At 43.9% G+C, this 10,000-nt stretch overlaps 1 protein-coding gene across 2 annotated transcripts in view; it reads left to right on the top strand.

Moving 5' to 3' along the window:
* Window positions 1-10,000, top strand: part of LOC113805233 (mutS protein homolog 4) — an 11,391-nt gene that overhangs the window by 756 nt on the left and 635 nt on the right. The window contains exons 3-20 of one of the 2 annotated variants that reach the window (XM_070120680.1): window positions 706-763; window positions 1,564-2,081; window positions 2,499-2,647; window positions 2,818-3,020; window positions 3,321-3,442; window positions 3,609-3,739; window positions 3,965-4,051; window positions 4,246-4,311; window positions 4,599-4,727; window positions 4,942-5,128; window positions 5,710-5,843; window positions 6,050-6,153; window positions 6,523-6,742; window positions 7,104-7,205; window positions 7,529-7,642; window positions 8,164-8,372; window positions 9,352-9,529; window positions 9,891-10,000. The exon at window positions 9,891-10,000 is cut by the window's right edge and continues 635 nt beyond it. In XM_070120680.1, coding sequence (XP_069976781.1) covers window positions 706-763; window positions 1,564-2,081; window positions 2,499-2,647; window positions 2,818-3,020; window positions 3,321-3,442; window positions 3,609-3,739; window positions 3,965-4,051; window positions 4,246-4,311; window positions 4,599-4,727; window positions 4,942-5,128; window positions 5,710-5,843; window positions 6,050-6,153; window positions 6,523-6,742; window positions 7,104-7,205; window positions 7,529-7,642; window positions 8,164-8,372; window positions 9,352-9,529; window positions 9,891-10,000 — 2,821 coding nt within the window. Of the gene's footprint in view, window positions 1-705; window positions 764-1,563; window positions 2,082-2,498; window positions 2,648-2,817; window positions 3,021-3,320; window positions 3,443-3,608; window positions 3,740-3,964; window positions 4,052-4,245; window positions 4,312-4,598; window positions 4,728-4,941; window positions 5,129-5,709; window positions 5,844-6,049; window positions 6,154-6,522; window positions 6,743-7,103; window positions 7,206-7,528; window positions 7,643-8,117; window positions 8,373-9,351; window positions 9,530-9,890 lie in introns of those variants that run through there. The other variant, XM_070120681.1, reaches the window with a different exon arrangement.

The raw sequence follows: 10,000 nt of genomic DNA, 5'->3' as shown, positions 1-10,000 counted from the left end.
TGTATGTATGTGTGTGTGTGTGTGTGTGTGTGTGTGTGTGTGTGTGTGTGTGTGTGTGTGTGTGTGTGTGTGTGTGTGTGTGTGTGTGTGTGTGTGTGTGTGTGTGAGTGTGTCTGTGTGTGTGTGTGTGTGCGTGTGTGTGTGTGTGTGTGTGTGTGTGTGTGTGTGTGTGTGTGTGTGTGTGTGTGTGTGTGTGTGTGTGTGTGTGTGTGTGTGTGTGTGAGGGGAGCGAGAGAGAGAGAGAGAGAGAGAGAGAGAGAGAGACAGAGAGAGAGAGAGAGAGAGAGAGAGAGAGAGAGAGAGAGAGAGAGAGAGAGAGAGAGAGAGAGAGAGAGAGAGAGAGTAATGCGTGTATTTATGTGTGCTTTTACATGCATGTGTATGTGTGTGTGTGTGTGTGTATGTGTGTGTGTGTGTGTGTGTGTGTGTGTGTGTGTGGTGTTACTCCGATATAAATTCAGTTTACAAAAATACTTTTTACTCGGATATATGTTCAGTAAACAAATAATTCATCTCATTCGCTAGCTACCATTAATGCTTTCAATAATATTTAGTATCAATGACCGTTAGAGTTCTCTATGTAATCTGATAAACCTTGTCTTTAACCCTATCTCGATCTAATCTTAATAATTATCATTTACTTCTAATTCTGACTTCAATCGAAGTTTAATAATCTTCATAATCATGTGTTTTTCCTCCCCGCAGGTGGCGTGGTTGGAGGGCGTGGTGGTGACGGAGGCGAGAGCAGCAGGGACCAGATCAGGTTAAGTGTGATTACATGATACGCTATATGATAGTACTATATTATGTTGTGTTATGTGGTGTTATGTTATGTGACGGCTGTGATGTGCTGCTTTTGAGTCATGTCGAAGAGGAATGTGGAAGGAGGAGGATAATGATGAGGAAAAGTGGCATAGGCCTATATTTTTTATGGATTTAAATGACTCGTCGGGCCAAAAGAATGGGTTTGTTTGAGTACATATATATATTTTTTCTTTCTTTTATTTGGTTTTAAGGGGTAGGGGATAAAATTAATCCTTTATATATGTATATATATATATATATATATATATATATATATATATATATATATATATACATATATATATATATTATATTTGAGTTTTCTACCTTCCTCCTTCAAATGCATTTTGTTATATTTGTTCACAGCAAGAGAATGAGACATTAAGCTAATCAAGTATTGCTTTATAGTGTTGCTTTATGATAGCTACGTGCTTTGACTATGTTCATTTACATTGTCAAATCAGTATCAGTTGTTTAGGTTATTAGTTTCTTTCGCTATTTTTGTTATGATATATATGCATATATATATATATATATATATATATATATATATATATATATATATATATATATATATATATATATATATATATATATATATATATATATATATATATATATATATATATATATATATTACAGATGATTTATTTTTTGCCATCCTAACCTCCATATGGATTTCTATTCATTATATTCATCATTCATATTCATTATCCTCTTGATCATTATTAATGAGTTATATATTTCCGTCCCGCGCAGACCCTCAGTTCGCGGAGCTCCCGCCCACTCGACGCCCATCTTCGACTTCACCCCGCCCCACCCTGCCCACCTGCTATCCTCAGGGACGTCGCTCTCCCTGACCCAGCCCTCCCGCGCCAGCTGCTCCTCGGGCCCGCAGCGCGCCAGAGGGACGAGGGAGTCTTGGTCTGCATCAGCTGAGCTTTCTGCCGTCGCCTCCTGCAGGACTTCGAGGTCATCCTCTGCGAGTGGCGAGGGCGAGGCATCCGGGGCGTCCAAGGACCACTCTAGCCTCTTTAAGACTCCGAGGAACGATGGGCACGGGTGGGCATCGAGGAACAACTACCCTGGACGTGGGCGGAAAAGGACCCCCTCCTGGACGGGTTCGAAGGACGCCTCCTCCACCGGGCGCTCCAGAACGCCTTCCACGGGGCGGACGACGACGCTCGGCTCAGCGCGCTACTCATGGACGCCCGGATCCGCCCGCTCCTCGGCGCCCTCTGCCCGCGCCCGAGCCGTCCCGCCGTCGACCGTCGTGGGTGAGAGCACGGCCTTCGGGCGCCGGGGAATGGCGTCTCCTCCGCGATTAAGGATTGACTTGCATCGTTTCTCTTACCGTTGATCCGTCAATCTATTTATCTGTGTGTGTGTGTGTGTGTGTGTGTGTATGTGTGTGTATGTTCATATACATACACATACACATACACACACACACACACACACACACACACACACACACACACACACACTCAAACAAACAAACTCACACACCCAAACGCAAACATATATGTATATGTATATATATGTATATGTATATATATGCATATGTATATGAATATATATATATATATATAAATGTTTTTTTGTGTATATAAATATGTATATACATGCATATATATACAAACTCGTGGCCGCATGTATGGAATACCAATATGTTATACTGATTTCTCTATCAGCGGTGGCAGAGGGCCGAGGGCAGGCCCGCGGAGAGGTGGGCGTGGCGGCGATAGATCTGCGACGCCCACACCTGTCCCTCGCTCAGTTCTCGGACACTCACACCTACACGAGGACTCTCACTAAACTGATTGTGTTGAATCCCCTGGAGGTAAGTCTCCCCGTTTTGTTTCTGGTCCGTCAGGTATCCACATCTGGTCCTTGAGGTATTAAATCCACATCCGTTTATCATATCTACACACACACACTCATATCATCATAGCTTTTTCCATATCACACCCTCTGCACCCCACGTCCCAAGACTTCAACGACTTTCTTTAGGTAGTGATAGCGAGCACGGCGGTGGACGGGGCTGCAGGCGTGGGCGGGCGCAGCGGTTTGGTTCGAGTCCTTCAGGAGAGCTTGGCAGAGGTCTCCATCACGGCCATCCACCGTCGCTACTTCAAGGACACTCGCGGCCTCGCTATCGTCAAGCACCTCGCCGCGCCCCACTGCGCCTACGTCGAGAGGCATCTGGCGACGAAGTGAGTCCCGTGGAGGGTCCGGCGCAGGGGAGGAAGCGAATAAGTTCTCCTGGAATCCATTTTCTCTCTGGCCTTTACCCTTCCCTTATCACCGTGTATGTGTGTGTGTGTGGGGGGGGGGTGAATGTATGTGTTTGTGTGTGTGTATGTGTGTGATCTTCCCCTTCGCTCTTCTCTCATAATGTAGATTAAGTGATCTAGAATGTGTTATCAAATAATATAAAATACCTAGAATATCTCTAATGGACTAAACACAAGAGATAAAGTCTTTCTGGGTGTTAAGGCGTCCTAATATTGCAGGTACTACTGTCTAGCCACAGTGGCCGCCCTCATGAAGTACATAGAATGCATCCAACATGTGACGTATGCTCCACACACCCTCCATGTGGAGCTTTCCTCCTCTGAAAACACCATGAACATTGGTAAGCAATCCAAAAATCCTGTGCTTGTATTCACTATGTGCTGTCAGATAAATGACGGGCTGAATTTAACATAATAAAACACATCTTCAATATATCTTGATTTTCATGCCCGCATCCATGAACTGTGAACTCTAATAAAATGAAATAATAAAATAATTCCCAACAGAACACTCCACTTGCCGAAAGCTTGAGTTGGTCCGGAGTCTCCGAGGCAGCTGGGAGGACTCGCTCTTCGGCGCCCTTCGCCACACTCGGACTCCTGGAGGAACTCGCCTGCTGCGTGCCTCCCTGCTGCAGGTGTGTGTGTGTGTGTGTGTGTGTGTGTGTGTGTGTGTGTGTGTGTGTGTGTGTGTGTGTGTGTGTGTGTGTGTGTGTGTGTGTGTGTGTGTTTGTGTGTGTATGCGTGAGCGTTTGTGTGTGTGTGTGTGTGTGTGTGTGTGTACAGAATAAAAACCTAAGTATAGCCTCTAATATTTAGTTCGAGTGCGATATGTAGTCCTGACCTTTACTCCTGAATTCCAGCCCCACGCAGACGTCCCAACCATTAATGCGCGTCTAAATGCCCTTCAGTACCTGGTTGACAACCCCGACCTCTTCTACACGCTTCAGGTAAAAATGTTTTATGTATAATTCTGTGTGATTTCAAGATTGTTGTACCTGTTGATAAACGTTTCCATGGAATTAAAGACGGTTGAACGACCGGATATCTTGTAAAGTGAATTTTACGTGAATCGTGGTGTTTAGATTGAAGTGCGACATGTTTACAAATGCATTTTTTTACTGGTCTTTTACTGTCATTCCAGAGCATCTTGGGGAGGTTCCCAGACATTGATTGGCTTTTATCAATGTGCGCACAGCTTCATAAGGAGGTGAGGGTTTTTCGTTGTGTGTGTGTGTGTTTTATTGTGTTATGTAATGACAATAGCATATCTTTTTTTCTCTCTAGGATAGTAAGAGTAGCCCAAAATAGCTAGAATTAAAGGTTTATTGGCCCTACAATTTAGATCACGTTTTGTAAATCGAATTAAGTATTGAGCAAGAATACAAAATAAAAGAATTGAATCAGTCAAAGAGTAAAAATATTGGATCTACACGACGTCTTATTCGGCATCCTTGGCACTCATTTTATTCTACTTTTAACTCACGCTCTAAACAGGACACGGAGCAGCGTTGTGAGCTTCGTCTGAACTACGTAATCTCGCTGAAGAACACCCTGGAGCTCCTGGACCCCTTGGCCAGCACCCTCGCCGACGCCACCGACCCGCTTCTTGACTCCGTCAGGCAGGTAATTCCTCTCGATGAAGTCTATTTGCGATTGACTAACCTGTAGGCCGCGTTGGTACGTGTCGACTTTATTCATTATCCGACACTGAAACGGATACAGAATCATGAAAGAAAGACAAAAAGAGTAAAACAGTGAAAGAAATGAACGAAAAGTTGATAAAAAGAGATAATTTTCGAATTTCTGACTCCACGATTTATCCCCTCGCTGAGCCCAGAGCGTGTCGAGAGCTGATCTGCAGGAGTTACTGGAGACGCTTCGGGGCGTGATGCACGAGGACGCCCGACTGGTCAAGGGCGCCGCCGCCATGAGAGCCCAGCGCTGCTACGCCATCAAGAGCCACGTCAACGGCCTCCTAGACGTCGCTCGCAAGATCTACTCGGAGATCATCGACGACATCACGGGTGAGCGGGAGGGACTGAGATAGGCCAACGGGGATGGAGAAGGAGAGGGAGAGCGAAGGGGGAAGGGAAGGAAGGAGAGAGAGAGGGAGGGAGGAAGGGAGGGAGGGAAGGAAGGATAGAGATAGGGAAGGAAGGAGAGAGAGAGAGGGAGGAAGGGAGGAGAGCGGGAGAAAGAGAAAGAAAGAGAGGGAAGGAGAGCGGAAGAAAGAGAAAGAACGTGAAAGAGAGAGAGAGAGAGAGAGAGAGAGAACAGGAAAGTTTTTAATTGCAAAAGATTGTCATGAAAATATTCAAATTCTTACTGTGATACATAAATGATCACAGATTTTTTTGCCAGATTTCAATTCATACTGGCCAACAGGTCATCATTTTAGTAGAAATTTCCTCACATCGCGCTCCCCAAGTGGATCCTTCTCCCTCCTCGCACTCCTGTCCTAAAGCCATCATTTCCCATGTGGCATCTGAATCTCGGTCGTTAAAAGTTAGGTATTTGCAAGCGCAGTTAGTGGGCTACCGTGTAGGCGTCGCGAAAGGCTTTTCATCTAAATACTATTGCTCAATACATTCTCTGTCCGACGCAGCCCACGTAGAGGAGCTCGCCAAAGACCACAACGTGGGCATGAGGGTTGGCCACAACGCCGCCCGCGGGTTTCATATCGCCATCCCGGTGCCGAAGAAGAAATCAGCGCCTAACCTGCCATCCGTTTTTATCAAGGTGAGCTTTCTACATGCATACGTTGATATACGTGGCCAACACACGTTCGTATTGTTTTTTTTTCCTAAAGGACGGATGGCACTGACAGAAAGTGAAAGGTAATATCATCTTTGTCAGAATTTTTTACTTTTGATAATTCATGGTGGCGCATACCATAACATGCTATATTTTTCATAAAATGTTCCATCGTTACCCCCCCACCTTAGGTGCAGCGAGGTCGAGGATGCATCACTTGCACGACAGAACATCTGTATTTGCTCGACCAACGATCCCGTGATACCCTGAGGGAAATACTCATCATGAGTAATGTGTAAGGACTCGCAAAAAGTACTTATTTTATGAGTTATGTAGGTGGTTGAAGGTGACAACGTAGTCTCCTGTTGATGGCTCTAGATAACTTTATTCCCTCTGTTGATTTAGTTGCTTTACTATTGCTCTTCTAAATTCACATAACGCACAGCAAAAATGCATGCGAAGTGGCAAGGAGAGGTGTCATATGAATTATGTTCTTAATAATAGCTTTTAAAGTTTCAGTAGATTCGTGAGAAGCATTAGTCATATCATATTAAGAACCTACATTTTCTGTTTTCACATTCAGTTCACTCTCACTCCTTTAATATTCAATCATCTAGTTCTTTCCCTGAGTTCCATCTTTCACGTTCCCACACCGCCTTCGCAGGATCGTGTCTGAGATGCTGATAGAGGCGCGCGGGCGTATGGGTGCGCTGCATGGACTTGGAGAGGCCATAGCCACTTTGGATCTGGTGGTGTCCCTCGCCCACTCGGCCGCCCTCGGGTCCTGGGTCAGACCCGAGTTCTCCCGCGCCCTTGCCATTCGCTGTGGCAGGCACCCGATCCTAGACGTGCTCGCGCCTACCCCGCCCGTCCCCAACAACACGGTAAGAGCCCCACGACAGCGGTGTATTTACGTGGTTAATAGTATATGCTGGGATGATGGTTACCTTGATAGACATCGGAATGATCAGAATGACGATAGTGGTAGTAACCGTTTTGGGCTGGCCTTAGCAACCATAACATAAATGTTAGATTGTTAATAGTTACTGGAATGTTGTTACCTGAATTTGGGGTGTCAGTAGTAACAGCAATACACATGTTTGAAACAAAATTATTATCTCATCCTGCCGTAATTTCTAACTTAGTTACACGGTTTTATTGAATAATTCCAATTGCAATGTAAGCAAAGAGGTTTATCACTATGTTGTTTACATTAATAAATATTTCCCTCATTTTCTTTCCCAGTTCTTAAGCCCAGAGAGCCGGGTAATGGTGGTGACAGGACCTAATATGAGCGGCAAGAGCACCTACCTGCGGCAGATTGCCCTCATTCAAGTGCTGGCTCAGGTTTGTGTGTAGTAGAGTGCTGGGTATCCATGCATGTTTTCTGGCGTTGCCTTGGGTCTGTATGATTGCGAGTATATATGTACTTTCACTTATTGTTTACCTTTCAGGCTATATGCAACTCAGTGTATTATCTTATCCCAGGTATGTAGTTTTACAAATGTATACCTTGTTTTTCTTATTAAATCACTCCTTATCATAAAAGTTCAGCTGATTGTAATTTTTAAGTTACAAGCGAACACGCAGTCAAACGGGTAATAGTTACTGACAGAAAGGTAGTAAATAAATAGACAATCGGATATAAAATAACTTTTCGCTCCTTCCAGATTGGCAGTTTTGTGCCAGCAGAATTCGCGTCTCTCCGCGTAGTGCGTCATCTTTTCACTCATTTAGGTTCCGAGGATTCTCCAGAAAACAATGCCTCTACCTTCCAAGTACAGGTGAGTTAAGAAAGCCGGTAGGTTATAAAAGACGATTTGATTTGCCTTGTGACAACGATAAGCTTGTCGACGTTTCGACTTTTGACTGAAATCTGTGCTTTACAGGAGCCTTTTGAAAACTGACCTGGTTCTTTTTACCTAAACGTCTCCCCCTCTAACACCACCTTTCTTCTTTGTCACTTAACTTACTCGCACTCGTCTGAGATCTCCAAGGCCTCCCTTTATCCTCGACCACTGCCCTTTACTCCATAGCCGTCCTCCCTCGTCGTCTTTCCTCCTCTCTTTCCCACCACGCTCCTCCATCCCTATTACCTCTACAGTCCATATGATGCAATTGCTGTGCATAAAACGTTTCTCCGTCATCTCTATGGTCTTTCCGTTGTATTGATTATGTATTTAAAGTTACACACCACCTCTACTGTCTTTATAATGTACTGATTCTACATATAAAGCTTCGCCACACACAACATTGCAGGTCTCCTACACCTACACAGTCATCCAGTTTCGTCTTCGCCCCGCAGATGAGTGACGTGGCGCACATGGTGGACGGGGCAGGGAGCGACTCCCTCGTGCTACTGGACGAACTTGGGTCAGGCACGAGCGTCGAGGAAGGAGGATCCCTCGCCTGGGCCGTCATGGAGACCCTCGTGCACGCCCGCGCCACCACCGTGCTCGCTACTCACGCCCTCTTCCTTACCAAGCTCCCGTACCTCTACCCGACGGTCGTGAAGTGAGTGAGGACGGTGGGCGTGCGGTAGAATTTATGTTTTTTTTCTATTATTATTTTATCATATTTTATAGGAGCGGAACGGGTCGCAGTGGGGCTTCGGGAAAGGACGATCTGTGGCACTGACAAGATTAAAACACCCAGACGATTCATTCCAAAATACAGAATTATTCTGATATGAACGACAGATGGTCCGGAATATGAAGGCTTGGATCAGTTATTATCTTGAAAATTTTAATATGTATGGAAGAAAACATGTATATATATATATACATATATATATGTATATATATATATATATATATATATATATATATATATATATACATACATATAAGTGTATACGTATGTATGTATATGTATATGTATATATATGTATATATATACATATATATATATAGATAGATAGATAGATAGATAGATAGATAGATAGATATATAGATATATGTATATATGTATATCACACACACACACACACATATGTATATGTGTGTGTGTGTGTATCTATATACGTATATATATACATATATATGTATGAATGTATGTAATTATATATATATATATATAGATAGATAGATAGATAGATAGATAGATGTGTGTGTGTGTGTGTGTGTGTGTGTATGTGTGTGTATTTATGTGTTTGTGTGTGTTTGTGTGTGTGTGTTTGTGTGTGTGTGTGTGTGTGTGTGTGTGTGTGTGTATGTATATATATATATATATATATGTATATATATATATATATATATAAATGTATGTATGTATATATACATACATAAACAAAGCGGGTAGTATCTTATCCAGAAACTTTTAGCTGATAAACAGTCTGGATGCATTCCATTCGCGTTATCACAATTGTTGTAAATCATAATCCCAGTGATATTTATCCCTGTATCATAATCCATCAAATGCTTTCCGTATTTTTTGTGAAAATGACTTTACGTTGAAATGGTCTCAGACACACTCTCGCCTTCCTCTGCTACAGCTACCACCTTGAGAGCGAGGACGAAGGGGGCGGTCTGCTACGCCTGAGCCACGTCGTCCGTCGGGGGGTCACCCAGGCCACCCACTACGGCCTCGCCCTCGCCGCAGTCACGGCCATGCCCCCTTCGGTGCTGCAGCGATCCCGACACCTCGCAAGCGTCATGGCACCTCCGACGCAGGTAAGAGAAAAGTAGCGCGTATAGTAGATAAATTAGAGGATGTTTGACGAGCCAAAGATGATGCTTTGCGATAATGTTTTCTCTCGTATTCGGGATTTGAGACTTTATGATCTAGTGGGGTAGGAGTTAGTCCGTAAAAGCAGAGAGATTGTTTTCACATGCATTCAGTCAGAGTTGTAATTTTCCTAAAAGCAGTTTTAATATCTTTGCTTCTACACGTTTTGTTAGCTATAAAAATTGACTTTTTCATGATTCATTTATCACATTTTTGCCAGCGGAAAAAAATAGTTTTCCTAGAACGAATTTAAGGATGACCCTCTATACATGGAAGGAATGTTAGTATCAATTTGTCCTCCCTTAGGTCGCGGTGGAGGAGGACGCGGAGAGCCTACGATACCGCGCAGTGTATCGCCTTGCGCATCGCCTGTTGGCTCTGGCCAACGCCACCCTGCCAACCTCGAGTCCTTCCGA

The sequence above is a fragment of the Penaeus vannamei genome, chromosome 4 (assembly GCF_042767895.1).
Source record: "Penaeus vannamei isolate JL-2024 chromosome 4, ASM4276789v1, whole genome shotgun sequence".
NCBI lineage: Eukaryota > Metazoa > Arthropoda > Malacostraca > Decapoda > Penaeidae > Penaeus > Penaeus vannamei.
The sequence above is the reverse complement of the archived record's forward strand: the minus strand, read 5'-3'. Positions and strand labels throughout refer to the sequence as shown.